Here is a 15102-nt window from a genome sequence, read left to right on the forward strand (position 1 = left end):
CTTTCCTTCTTTAATTCTTTGATTTGATCTATTAGCTACGGTACAGAATATGTAGTTAGTAGTCCCACCTTTCTAACGTCAGATTGGAATCTAGGTGGCACATTTAATGCAGTCCCTACTCCCTCGTGAAGAACGCTTATTGTTAGATAGCCACGTATGCGTGGGGTGACGTTTTGCTATTAACGTCATTATCCTCAGTTCCCAAGGCACTATGACAATAGCCATTAGGTGTTCATAGAAATTCTCAGCCGTACATCGCGAACATCTCTCCTATCCCAACTGTACGATGGAGCTAAGATGTGCTCAGGTGCTTATGAGAGATGAACGCATAGGAGTTTCAGTATTGAAAAAATAATATCTATTTGGTTGGGTGTTTTTCCCAAAAAAACATTTTTCAGACCATACCTCGGAAATCTGAAAAACATGGTCTTAAAAAATGCCCTTTGGCGTTTTCTCATTGTTATACCATCGATAACAATGATTTACTGATGCCACATTGAAAAATGCCATTTCTTTATTCATCACTATTTTTTGAAAAAATGGCATTGATTCTAAACATTATTATTATTATCATGATTCAAAATAATATCTGGAAATGGAATCATTTTGGCCACCGATTTTTTGGTCCAAAAATGGTTGAATGGTCGACAGTTTAACCGCCTGGGTTAATGGATTATTGACTTTTTTCAATGGTTTTTGATCAAAGACCGGTTAAAGTAAAACGGAACCGATTGCCTAGATGGTTTCTAGGCCGAATGATCTAATTATCCGGATCAACAGCAGTTCGAAAACCATAATTACTTTAAGCCTAAAAATGATCATCCCTAATTGTAGCAGAGATTTGAGATCAATTCGTGCATAATTGTGTAGCTCTATGAAGCCAATAAGTATTAGTGATCCATCCCAAGTGCTTTTCAATTTATAGGATTCAGGTTTGGGTATACGAAGGTTAAAGATAAAGGTGAAAAATGGGTGTGGTTGGATTGGAAATTTTTTAAATTTTCAATAGGCTTGCGATTGAACCTTAATACAATATAATTGAATTTCTTCAAATCAGGGAACCCAGCTTGCAGCCCTAATTAGGAAAGTGCTTTTATTTATTTGCTTTTATTTGAGACCACATAGCAGCACCAGCCTTTGGGCATGATCTATGTGTGTTTTTAGGGTTTGGGGCTTTTGGGGGTATGGTGGAAATGAGGCAAAACAGGCTTTAATGTAAGGAACAACAAGCTTTTCTTATTCATTGATGTGGGTTTAGGGAGGGTATATGTGAGGTCCACTTCATTGATGTGGGTTTATACCTTGCTTCCATATTTGGAGCAAACGTCTTTTGCTTTCTTACGATATGGTTTTAGTGTTGTGCTGATTCAGCAAATATGTATAGTGTAAATACATACAAAACCTCCTCTGAAGTTTCAGACTGTTATTGAAATCTCGCATAAAGTTTGTTAATTGCAATCACCTTTCCTGAACTTTTTGACACATTTGCAAGTAAATCCCCTCTTTCTTAGAATCCTCTAACAAGAGGCATGCAAATGTCTAAATATATTTATTTTTCAATTGTTCTCTTCATATCAATTGCTACCCCAAATTTTTCTAATATTTTCCAAAATGATTTATTTTTTCTAAAATTTCCCTTCATATCAATCACTCAAAGGTAAGCTCTTTTTTTTTTATTATTGATAAAGTTTGTGTTATTTTTTATAGAAACCAACCTCAATAGTAACTATATGGATATATTGGACATTTTCATGCATTTTGTAAGAGAATTTTAAAAAAGGGGGTTTACTTACAACTGTGTCGGAAAATTCATCAGCAACGGTCCGAAACTTGAGAAAGGTTTCAGAAACTTTCCCTTAATTTTCTCCTGCTGGACCGTCCTTATTACTTGATTCTTAATCCCCTCTCGCCTTTACATTCTTTCTTTTTCTTGGATTCTAGCACCATTTAATTTCTAATATGAGAAACTTACAAGATGTATTCCATAAATGTTTTTTATGACAAAACTGCCCCTATTTATAGGCATGCCATTTGAACACATCCCCTAACCGAGACTTCTCATCTTCCCACCAAACCTTAATATTCAAACTGTAACCTAACTCCAATTCTAATAACATCCAAGGTATTAACCTTGAAAATCTTGTTCTCTGAAACATGGTATTTTTTTAATTGAAAATCATTTGAAACTACAAGAACCCTGACCATATGGGTTTTTACTTCAGGTTTTATTTTATTTAATGTGTATTTGGCACCGGTTTCTGGTCGATGATTCGATCATCTGATTCGAATGAATGGTTCATTCTGACAACAAAAATTAAAATATAAAAAATAGTTAAAAACAATTTAATGGGTCGATGATTTGATTGCCCGAATCAACGAATCATTGACTGATTCAATGGTTTTTAGCCAAGGACCAGATTTGGGGTAAAATGGAACCGATTACTTGGACGATTCCTGAGCCGAATGGTCTAACCATCTAAGTAATATAATGATTGTAATATATTCCTAATTTACCCAAAAAAAAATTGTCCACAGTCTAAACCAGGCTGTTCATGAGGAATCATTATATTCTAAACAATTAATCTCTACTTTCAATTTTTTTTATTAATACTCGTACAGACGTATTTAATTATTTATATATAAATTATAATTGATCACTTGATCCCTCTTACTATTTTGAATAGAGCTAGCAAGCTACTGGCTAGCTATGCAAATTGGTGCATTCCAGTTGCTTAGTTGATGTATTATTAGTAATGACCATGTGCTTATTAGTTGGTCTTCTATTGGTTTATCATTGCTCGGTGGTCCAAGTCTGAGACCAACCACTTGGTTCTTGATAGGGTATTCGTAGTGCCAGCTGGGGTTCTTTAGAAATATAACATTGAGAAACAAGCCTCATAAAAATAAAAGAATAAAAAAACTATGAAATCATATTATTGGTACATGAGTGAATTGTATATTATTCAAATCCATAGGTTTGTAGCTACAAATTTAATCATTTCATACATATTAATTCTAATACTGTGGGCTATTCTTGTAGAGAAAACTTTGTTTATTCATGTCAAACAGCCTGTATTATCTTTATTAAGGTTCAAAATATTGTAATGTATCGATATATATCGTATAATATGTATTGTGTTTTATATCAAAGGCCATGATTTTAAGTTTTATATCCCTACACCACGACACTGTCATAGCAAAAATGAATTCTTATTTCTTCATGGGCCTATTTGGGATGGCCAGCTGCTGGGACCTTCCCAAATGATGGATGAAATCATATTCTTCAGGTACCAAGAGTCCGTGGGTATTTGGTCTTCAGAGTAGAAAGGAAGAAGCCCATGCATGAAGGTGGTGAGAAGAGTCATAGACCAAAACACTGACTCTAATAACGGGCTCTCCCTCCCGCTTCTCGGCCTCTCCCTTTACATGGGGACATGGGTATAACCTATTGAGGCCAATAATACGGGAATCAAACTTATCCGGTAGAGCTATTCACGGGTCGGGTTGGGTTGGTTTACTATGGTTTTTCCAACCAACCTGACCTGATTGGGTTACCTGACATAGAAACTGAAACCGACCCAGTGTTAAGCAAAATCGACCTAATCGATTTGAGTCAGGTTGGGTCGGTTTGGGTCGGTTTCGGTTCTAAGTTCATCCTTGTGATAAAATCTTGCTAATTTTAAAAATAGTCATAAATTGAACATCATTTCAGCCATCTCCTATGATAAAATTTAAATGAAAAGTTAATCACAAAAGTTGTTCATTAATCACTATTCACTAATCCAAAGTTTCTTGTAACCATTCAAAAACTAGGTGGCCTAATAGGCTTTGGAACTTTATGTTTGAACCAGGAACTAAGTTGGTTCGGTTCGGGTCGGTTTCAGTTTTCTTGTGTGAAAACCAAAACCGACCCGAATCATCGGTTTAGGAATTTACATAACCTGAAACCGACCCGTGCTTATAAAAACCCGGCCGACTCAGGTTGACTCGGTCCAGGTTGGTCGGTTTGGTCGGGTTGGGCCTTCTTATGAACAACCCTATTATCCGGGCAAGTGAAACTTGGGAAATACTTGCCCTGAATACCCAGGAAAAGTAAAAACGGACGGGTCTTAAATTATTTTTCTATCAAAACCAAACAGAGGCTTAATTTGTGGTGCATGCATTAATCAGTACAAATATTGTGAGAAGCATATAATTAGAGTTTAAGCTGTTTACATATTCCCCAAGCCCATGATAATATGATACAATTGCAATTTACTAGTATATATAGACTCTGTTTTGGCAGCAAGAGATGATCAAAACCCATCTCCTTCCCATGGCAAAACCCATTTAATTTGTTCTTTTACGAAAACCCATTCAGATTCAATTCTCCTTTCAGACTGCTGGATTGGTGTGGACGTCCAAGCTTGAGAAAAACAGTAAGAGAAAACAAGCACTGCTGTAGTCATCATCAATCATTCAATCTCAGTCTGTCAAGCGTTTTCTCTTGTTTGAAACTCTGCAGCCGGGACGCCATTGTTGATGACATACGAAGCAGGAGAAGGTACGTCGTCAACAGCAACCTGAAGAGGCTCGAGAGAGTCCACAATATCTCTCATCAGTGGCCTGGCCTTTGGGTTGCGGTTGAGGCAATGGTAGGCAAGCATGGCTGCCTTGTGGACACCTTTGACGGGATAATCTCCTTGTAATCTCGGGTCCACGATGTTGAGCAGCTTCTTCTTCTCGCTCAGCAGCGGGAGGGCCCAATCAGCCAGGTTTTGCTCTCGGGCTGGCCGAGACTTGTCTAGAGATTTTCTGCCTGTGAGAAGCTCCAGAAGAACAACTCCGAAGCTGTAGACATCGCTCCTGGGAGTCAAATGGCCTGTGATATATGATGAACAGCAGGTTGTTTCCTTGGTTACTGAATTGCATTAATACAGAGAACTGTTTCAGATCAGATGGGCTTGATAATTGATAATTGACAATTGACCTGTCATTATGTATTCAGGAGCTGCATATCCATATGTCCCCATGATGCGGGTGGAGACATGAGATTTATCACCCACGGGTCCGTCTTTTGCGAGCCCAAAGTCAGAAAGCTTGGCATTGTAGTCCTGATGACAACATAAATGGACACCCTATAAGCCAACCCAAAAGCTGGCTGAATTCCATGATATATTATTCTACAAAAAGGATTGAAGAGACAACTCTAAATTAAGCAATCTTGATCTACCATATACTGGATTCAACATTACTAATGATTAAACTTTTGGTGGAATTGGATTTCTAGGTTTTCTGTTTTTCTTTTTTAATTTTTCAAGCACCATACCAGTCTTAGATATTTGATCAGTAATTAACTGATTATTTTCTTTTAAGGCCTTGTTCGTTTTTACTTACAACTTTTGCCCGTATAAGCGGGTTTCCAGCCTTCTTGTATGCTACAAGTTACCTGGGTAAAGAGAGAGGTGAGAGGGAGAGAGAGCACTTATTGGTTTCAACAAGTTACCCCGGTGTGCGTGCACGGCGCTAAATACCAACAAACAAACAGGACCTAACTGTCTAATTAAGTATGTAACTTATCAGATTACAACAGCCTACATTTTGTAAACAAGGTAGCAGCAATGCAGCCATTTCAGAATTGTGGTTTAAATACTGACCAGATCCAGCAGTATATTAGATGTCTTGAAATCGCGATAGATAACTGGTTTCTCGGCGTCGTGCAGAAATGCAAGTCCCTTGGCGGCACCAAATGCAATCTTCATTCTGATGGACCAAGGTAGAGGAAGTAATACTCCTGCCAAAACAATCAAAACAAGTAATTCATCAGAAATTAAGACCCAGGGAAATATTAAGGAGACACACAGAGCCATTTATTTGGGTGCCTGAAATCAGTTGTTGGTAGACCAAACTTTATAGTAGTTGATCTACCAACAAAACCTTTCAATGATGGGCATGGATGGAAAACACAGAAAAAGGGTAATAAGGCCAGAAAGACACCCTTAAGTCTTAATTAATAGCAGAGAGAGACCAGTCAATTAGTTAGCCTTTGTCATTTCCTTTTCATACATTTCAATCAGTAATGATCTCCTTGCACTGCTGACTAGTGACTACTGTAAGTCTGCTATTTGTGTAACCATAACTGGACCATCTTGCCAGCAATTTAATGTGGTTTGGTTCTACTGTAAAAGAGGTATTTTTATCATCAAACTGTTTCTGGAATCAGAGGAAAATTACTTGAAAAAAGATTGTTTTCCACGCTACCCCGGGCCATATACTCATAAATCAGTACTCGGTGTTCATCTTCGCAGCAGTATCCAATGAGTTTAACCAAATTTGGATGAGAGAGTTGTCCCAGAAATATAACCTCTGCCTACAAACCCATCGAGTTCTTAGCAGAACTGAAAGAGAAATAATCTCCAAAGAATAGTAGAGAAAAATAGAGCAACCCAAAAACAGAAGTGAAGACAAAAAGTACCAGCCATTCTCTGTGGCCCTGAAAACTGTTATCTCCATCATGAACCTTGACTGCTACTTGAAGGGGCTGAAGCCCCTCCCTAAAATCCTCAGAAATGTGTCCTTTATAAACACTTCCAAATCCTCCTCCACCCAACACATGATCTGGCCTAAAATTCTCTGTTATTATCTTTAGCTCATTGTAAGAGAATGCAATCAGTGGATTTGCAGCAAAATCACGGCGTAGGTCCTCAACCTCTTCAGGATTGGAAGGCAACTTCTGGCCATCTTTCCCTTCCCTCACTGGTGGGGCTTGGTATTTTGGAGACTCTGGAAAGACAAAATATAACTATATAAAGAAATTGAAGAAAACATGGGATAAGAAGCATAATTCACTGCTTTTCTGGAAAAAAAAAACAAAGAAAATAAAGAGAAACAGATAACAGTCTCAAAACAGATGAAAAACCAGAAAGAAAAAATAACAATAAAACATCTCTCTTTTAGAATAAGCATCAAAATGATATTAGTTTAAGTATGAGAAAATTCAGTCTAGAAGACAGATTCAAAAGCCAATTCTAAGCAGAGCCCAGTTATAGGAAACTAGACCAAACTTTTAAAAAGTGAGTATAAAGGAGAAAAAGAAAAGAGAACCTTTTTTGTTAATTTAGAACCAGAAGATCACAGAAAAAGCAAGAAAAGATTCAAGAAAAGTGGTCTGACTCTGCGAAGAAGACTAAGCAGAAGACCAAGAGAAGAAAAACAAAAACAAATACAAAGCAAAAACCAAATATCCAACAGTTGAGAACTTCACTTCAACCTGATGGCAAAAGAAACATAAACCATATTGATTTTTTTTCCTTTTTCTGACAAACAGGCAAACCAAAAACACGCCGGAGAGTGATGCAAAGGAGAATCCAAGGACAAATAAAAGCAGAGTCGAAAAACAGAGTTCAATCGTTTCAATCCAAGTTCCAATCTGTAGAGGCATAAAAACACAACAACCACCTCCAACTTCTCAGAAAAACAAAGCCCACCTCAGAGTTGCCATGAGAACCCAAAACCAAATTGCAGAGTACGAAGCAAAAGAAGGAAAAGCAAAGGGCCCAAGATCCTACCTGACTTTACATTAGATGATACTCTGTAAATGGATGGTTTCCACCTACACCAGCAATTCCCCATCAAATCAAAGTCGCAAACAGAACCCAATACCCACCCCCTCACACAGAGCCCGTCATCACACAAAGTGCAACCCCTTAACAGTTCTCCAAGAGATTAATTAAGGGCCAAAGATAGAAAAGAAAAAGGGAAAAAAAAAAGAAGAAGAAAGCTCTCTCAATATGAATTGGGTTCTAAGAGAAAGAAGGATTAAAAGATTTCGTGGGATTTGTGTGGAGTGATTGCTGAAAATTTTCTGGTGCAATGATGGGTTTCTTTGTTGAGGTGGTGGCACTGGCCTCTGAGTTTCGCTGGAAATGCCAGGAGGGGCCCGTTAGCCTGCTTTGTTTTGATTCAAATGTATTTGGGGAAGGGGGGCGCTTTTCTCTATTTCCATTTATATTTTATAATTAATAACATCTTTAACAATTGTGCGCACGGCCGGCGCAATTTAATGCCACCAACCATCTTTAACCCAGAGAAAGAAAGGAAGAAGCATTAGAAACTACCCTACAAACTATCCAAGCAAAGGTTACAGAAAGAAAGAAAGAAAGAAAGACAGATAGAAATACTGCTGATAATGAGATGGATTGATTGATCTTTGTTCTGAACATATCTTGCTTTTCTTCATCAGTTACAATATGATTCACAATTGCATACTTGAGACCATGAAGATGTAAAAGAAGTCCATGATCTTAGGGCCTGTGGGGAGTGGGGAGGGATGGAATTGATATTAAGCTTGAGATTTTGAGAGGCTTTGTGGGACTGTGGCTGTTTATTTAATAAATGTTTTGTATGAATTTTATCTTGAAAACAAGAAAAGTGGCTGATAAATGTGTTTTTCTATGTTGTTTGATAGCTAAATGTCATTAGGTGCCAATATAAGCTGAACAGTGAATAAATGCCTTGTGTGGGGAGAAACATTAAGGCAGTGTTTGGAAGTATCTCAGAAAACAGTGCTGTATAAGTATTCTGCTTTTTTTCAGAAAATGTTTTCTTAGGTTTGTTGTTGCTGCCACATAGGTATTTTTCAATGTCATGTCAGCATACTGTTGGTAGCAACAATAGAAAAAATGGATAAACACTCATATCACACCTTTTCTCATTTCCAAAGTGTGGTATGAGAAAAAGCCTTTTGGAAAAAAGGCTAACCAAACAACTGACATTTTTCCAAAAAAAAAAAAGGATTTCTGATTGGTGCCGATGTAACGCCATTTTCTAAGGATACAGCATTGATGCCAAACACCTACTAAATGCATATGTGACAATAAACTGATGCCGTCTTTCAAATAAACAGCAACCAAACACCATCTTTGCCATTGCAAGCATGTTTTTGGATATTTTTAGTTTTTCCTTTTATTAAATGATTCTGTTTATGATTTGAAGTGGGGGTGATTTTTTGTCAGTTTCTCCCTAACAAAGGGAAAAGGATTCTATTAGAACTTTTGTTAAAAGGGATAGGAAGGATCCCATAATAGTACTGCAAGGAGGCAGTCTGGTTTTCACATTGGGAGAAAAATAAATAAGAGATGGGCCTTAGAATTGAGAATCAAACCAAGATTTTCTGTTGAATGCTTTGTTGAGAAGTTGTCTGTTAGGATGGTTGGTTTGAAGGAACGATGGCTTGCCACCAAAGCATGCCAAAGTCTTGTACCAATTGATCACATCTCTGAAATAATTCTACTTTAGGTTTCCAATATTGATTCCTAATCCTTATAAGATTTCTCAGACCCCCCCTTGATTATTGTAAGTGGTCCATGTTGAAAAGGGAAAAAGGCAAACGGAAATTGGAAGCCAGCAATTATATAACTTTGAACTGAAAGCGGGCTCCAAATTGCCAGCATCTTTGCTGATTCTGGATTCAAAATCTTTGGTTTTGTCTCCTCCAAAGCAAAGGGCCACTTGATTTTCAAAGCCTCTCTCTAATAACTTGAAGGGCACCACCACTAAGAGTTCACATCTCCGCCCCACACAACGTGTGACTGACACCAGTCCAGTCGCATGCGGTGGGGCGTTCCCACATGTTGGACTAACGGGACAGACATTAGTCCCACCCGTTAGCCCTAAAATGATCTCAAAAGGGCAAAGTTTGAACTTCTCTCATATTCCCGCTCCCTGAACCTCAAACCAGAGTCTTTGACCCCGTTCTAGCCCAAGCTTGGATCTCCGCTCCCATTTCTGGCACCGGCGATCGCACCGGTCACCAGGTAAGTTCCACCCCTCGGTTTTCGTGTGGGTGTTTGGTTTTTTCATTTCAAACTAGAGAAACCCTATTTAATGTTTTGTTTTTCATTTCAAACTAGATACTTTTTTTTACCCTCTTCCACCTCCCTCTCCGGCACCGACGGATCGCTCTGACATTGGTATTTGGTTGAGCACTAATTTCTTGAAATGAAAAACACCCACACAAAAAACGAGGGTTGGAGCATACCTGGTGACAGTGGCCAAAGCGATCGTCGGTGCCAGAGATGAGGGCGGAGATCCGAATTCGGGCTAGAACAGAGGCCAAAGACTCCGATTTGAGGTTCAGTGGGCGGGAATATGGGAGAAGCTCAAATGAGATCATTTTGGGGCTAACTGGTGGAATGCCCCACCACGTGCAACTGGACAGGTGTTAGTCACACATTGTGTAGGGCAATTGTGGGGCGGAGATGCAAACTCCACTACTAAGGGGCCATTTGATAATGGCTGAAGTGTATGAAATAGGGGCTCAATTTGGAAAAAGTACAATTACAAATATGTGAAACACAAATACATACAAAATAATAGAAAATACAAGATTTTACATGTACATATCTGTATATCTGTATTTGTATTCCTTCCCAACTGAGCGTAGACAACAACCGCCATTAATAACTTAGTCACTAAATAATACAAACATTAAAGCATTTAGTTCAGCCACTTCATATATATATATATATATTATGATCATAAAAAGAGAAGTCAGCCACATCCTCATGTCTTGTAAGAGTCTAGTCTTATCACGTTTGTGGCAAATAGATTGTGCAATAAAAAAAGTCAAAAGAAGTCATGGTTAGATGGTGTATTTTGAGTGGTGGGGACTTTGTGTGATAAAAGAGATACCAAAGAAGCTTGTTACTTTTTTCTAGCCTCAACTAACCTTTTAGGGACGATGATGATATCTTTTGTATAGGATGATGAGGTTTTGAAAGAGAACTAATTTTGTTTTGGGTGCAGAGAAATCCGGGATGGGGCAGAGCAGGGTGCACTCATGGCCCATTGACCACACAGAGAGCCTGTATATTCATGGGTTTGATCCAATGCCTCCTAAACAAACGGGAACCATTCCACCATCTTGACTACTGGGTCCTCAACTCCTCGGTCACTTTGAAGAGTTGTCTATTTGTACATTTTGTTGAACAAGGTGGAGAAGCAAGGAAATTAAACTGAGCTATGTCACTTTATCAATGTTTCAGCTTCAATTTATTTTTTCTCTTTTGGGTATTTTGGATCAATTGATTACAAAAGGCCCATTGGGCATACCACAGACACAAAGAGACTGCCATTCTACTGGGTCAATCTGACATCTCCACCATGGAAGTGATGCTAAAATGACCATCTCAAATATTGGGTCATTGGTGAAAATTGGCTCATTTGGTAAGGTCTTTGGTTAGTTGTAGTGGAGACTTGAGATTGAATCCCTCCTTCATCTGGGTCATTCCTGCATCTAGGGGTGGATTTGAGCTGAGCTGAGCTGAGTACTTGGCTATTCGAGCTCGGCTCGTAGGAATAATATCAAGCTCGAGTTTAAGCTTGATCTCGACTCGGTTCATAGTTCGCAAGCGGCTTGACTCGAGCTCAATTATAAGCCAAGTTTTTTTGAAAAATAAAAATTATATGTATAAAATTATTTTTTATTTTTTAGATAAAAAATTAAGAATTATAAAAGTATTTAATATTAGATATACAAAAAATAATTATAAAAAATTATTTTTATTTTACATACAATAAAATAAGAATTATAAAAACTATTTACTATTATATATAAAAAAAATATTATTATATATAATAAAATTATTTATTATATGTATGCATGTATGTATGTAATAAAAATTATTTATTTAATACTATGCTTGTGAACCTCACAAGCCAAATTTCACTAGGCTTAAACTCAGTTCGATTAGCAAATGAACCTATATATTGAACTTAAATTTAGATCAAAGCGTGATTTAAACTGAACTGAACCGAACTCGAATAACTCATGAAAGGCTCGACTCGTAGCCACCCCTACCTGCATCTCTACTTCTGGATAATGTAAACATAAGTGACAGGGTCGATCCTGCATCTCTAATTCAGAATGATGTATACATAAGTGGCTGGTGGGTCCAATTTGCTTCTGCTCTTTCCTCTTTCATTCCCTTGTATCTTTTCCTAGAAAACCCCAGAGATGACCAGAATCATGCATCCTCAATGAGAGTGACATGGAGGAAAGGTGACCACCATTTGTTTCAGTTTGACCCGCTTTCCTACTAAAAAGGCAAGAAGAATATTGACCCTTTTTTTCAGAATTATCGAAATTCAGTCTCCCTAAATTAACAAAAGAAATCCTGAATTTTGGCACAGTTGGGAATGTATAAAGCCAATCTCCTTGATTATAATCTAAAGCCCCTATTGTCATTAATGTCATTGAAAGACCATGGCTTCTCTTGGACCTACTTGGGCTGTAACCACCAACAAACATCCCTTAAATATAAACAAACCACTGGCCAATCACATGAAGGCCAAATCTCTATTGGTTGATGTTTAGAATATTTCCACTAGTATCATTGTCGTTGCCGTTGCCGTCATCTAAACCTTATTCCAACTATACGGATTGTCTACATTAATCCTATTTCACCATTCCATTCTATTTGATGTCATATCTATTATTAAAATATAAATGTTTAAATCATTTTTTTATTATTCCTATCCATGTCTTTTTTGGTGTACTCTTGGCCTTTTAGAGTTTAACCCCTCCAATAACTTACAAGAGAGGTCTTTCTATATGTTCATGTGACCAAACCAAAGCACCACCCAATCACATGAACACCAAATCTACTCATGCAAACATTTAGAATATTTCCACCATGATATTGGTATCATCTGTATGGGTCATAAGAAGAAAATTTTAGGTGATTTTACATGTAAAATAATAACTAAGAATCAATGGATCTTCTATATAGTAAAATTATTCACAAGGTCCATTGGTTCCAATTATTCTCAATTAATTTGAGCTAAATTTGGAGCTTGGAGGTAGGTAAAAGTAATTTCTAATTCTTAATTATAACCTTCTAACTGCCATTCCTTCCCTTCTAGTCAAAACAGATTTTTTGGGTATGACCCCACTTGGGGCTCCACAAGGTACCTGATCAGGTAGCCAAAGAAGCAGTTCAAACAGGAAAAAGACCTACACCTACTGGTCTTTGAAAGGGACCCTGATGGGTTAAAAAATGACTAATTAATGCTTTGCCTCTCAAATTACAGCATCCATCAGGTGCTAGATGTTCTTGGCTGTTCAAGTTGATGATCAGCCATTAATGTTCTGTTTCAGAAATCAGAAATGGTAACTAATCACATCTGTTGAGAATTAAATAATTAATTTTTTCTCACCAAATAATGAAGTCCTAATGACATGTTGTGACCTGTTTTTGCGTATTTTCATCCTTATGTGGATTCAGAATTTGGAGAGCAAATGGGTTGCAAGATTATTAGCAAGTGGATAGAAGAAAACAGTCAGTTTTTTTCCTTAACTTACATATTTCTAGTCAAGTTCTGGATATAATAATGCCCTATCTTGGCTCCATTACTATGTTGTTTTTCACTTAACAGACACATAACAAATGAGAAAACAAAGTTTAATTTCTTTACGTGTTAGTAATACTTAGCTCTTGACCAAACAAATATATTATATTTGCACCCACCTCTCTAGTTTTGATTTTCGTGTTTCTATTTTTACCTTTAAAAGACTAGCTAGATAACAACAAGTTGGTTGGTAAACCATAAAAATCAGATTAGTTGTGCCTCCAACCCTCCGTTGATCTGTCATCTGGCCATGATTTTGGGTCCGATTTAGCTAAAACCCATTTGACGTGGATGGTTGAACTGCTATCCTATTTGACCTGGTCATCCGGTCATGAGTTGCACAATCAATGTATGTGAAAAGTTTTAAAGACGCTTTGCCCTGTTATTTTTGCAAAAAAAAAATCTTTTTGGACCTTAAATTGCAATTTTAGCATTTTTTTCATAAATAAAAATTAAAAGCTGAATTAAAAAATATAAATTGTATATAATATAAGGGTCCGTGACCCCGGAGGCAAAAACGGTTCAACCTCTAGGTTGATTTTTAAAACATTGCCTAGTACTTATACGTTAAGGGTCCATTTGATTTATAGTCGGAATTGAAATCAGAATGATCTATTTTCATAATCTGTTCGGTTCAGACAAGAATTAGAATAAGCTGGAATGGGATTTTTTCATTCCCAATGGAGGGGGAGGGATCAGGGAACGATCATTCCTTCAAATAGGTAAATGCCATTCCAACAAAATGAACCTTTGCCCAACCAAACAGTAGTTGAAATTATAATGACCTATTCTAATAATGATTCTAGATCCCTATTGGCCTATTCCCGTGGATCAAACATACAGTAAGACTGTTTGGTTTGATAAAAAATTAGAGAAAAAAAAATTGATATCTTCCCAGCCTCCCGGCAGCTGGGGCCTGAGGTATGACACAAATAACATGTCACATGCGTGTTTAAACTTTAAACTATTACTTTTTTTGGACAATACTTAGTAATGAGTTCGTCTTATTGTTGGCCCTTATTATAACGTTGAGATGCCGTCTGCATTGCCAATTGCCATACATTTCCTAAATGCTTACTTGCAGAACAAAGGGGATATTGAATGAAATGAAAGAGAACCGACAGAAAATGAAAGAAGACAAGTTCTCACCATGATCAATTTTGAGGGGGAATTCCTTATCCAGGATTTAGCTTAATGAAATGTACCTAGAGAGGCAATTCTAAATATAGTTGTTTTACAATCACAGATGAGGTTTTATTTCAATTATGCATAAAACATTAAACCACAACTAATTCTTGATTAAACATATTTTGATGGAGCTATTTAAATTTAGTCATGCCTTGGTAATAGGAATTGTGAGTTTATCTTAAATTAAATGCATCAGTTCTCTTCTCAATAGTCTTGCTTCCTATTTTCCTTTGAAATTTTAGATAATAAAGAGTTTTTTTTTTTTTGTAGAATTTCAGATAATATATTTGTAGGATTAGGGTTCATTACTTGGTGTAATGGTAAAATTTCAGGCTGTGGAGTATGAAAATGTGGGTTCAAGTCTGAGAATTGTCATTTTGTACAACAAATGCCAAAGATTAGAACCATATTTAGTCCACCCTCCCAAGGCTCCAAATAAGCTTTTATTTATTTATTTATTTTTTGTGAGATTGTTGTTTTGGCTCAGTTTGGGCCTAATTGCAAAGAGTATAAAATAATACAAAA

The 15102-nt window shown here is 37.1% G+C and overlaps 1 protein-coding gene across 1 annotated transcript; it reads right to left on the reverse strand.

Moving 5' to 3' along the window:
- Positions 1–4138: 4138 nt before the first annotated feature.
- LOC104611157 (Protein kinase superfamily protein) lies at positions 4139–7953 on the reverse strand. Its single transcript, XM_010278100.3, has 6 exons — positions 7548–7953; positions 6455–6762; positions 6214–6349; positions 5637–5773; positions 4970–5093; positions 4139–4861 (listed from the first exon to the last, which is right to left on the reverse strand). The coding sequence occupies exons 1-6, from the start codon at positions 7609–7611 to the stop codon at positions 4473–4475; spliced, it is 1158 nt and encodes a 385-aa protein (XP_010276402.1). The 5' UTR covers positions 7612–7953; the 3' UTR covers positions 4139–4472.
- Between the last annotated feature and the right edge of the window lie 7149 nt (positions 7954–15102).

Source organism: Nelumbo nucifera, chromosome 2 (assembly GCF_055504915.1).
Source record: "Nelumbo nucifera cultivar China Antique chromosome 2, China Antique-T2T, whole genome shotgun sequence".
Lineage (NCBI taxonomy): Eukaryota > Viridiplantae > Streptophyta > Magnoliopsida > Proteales > Nelumbonaceae > Nelumbo > Nelumbo nucifera.

What these genes read in the sequence shown, in the direction of transcription:
- LOC104611157 (XM_010278100.3), bottom strand. Translation starts at nt 7,611, where the DNA reads ATGGGGAATTGCTGGTGTAGGTGGAAACCATCCATTTACAGAGTATCA. An exon ending in ATCATCTAATGTAAAGTCAG is followed by an intron (nt 6,763 to 7,547) that starts GTAGGATCTTGG and finishes TTGTCTTTCCAG; the next exon opens with AGTCTCCAAAATACCAAGCC. An exon ending in AGGGCCACAGAGAATGGCTG is followed by an intron (nt 6,350 to 6,454) that starts GTACTTTTTGTC and finishes ATGGGTTTGTAG; the next exon opens with GCAGAGGTTATATTTCTGGG.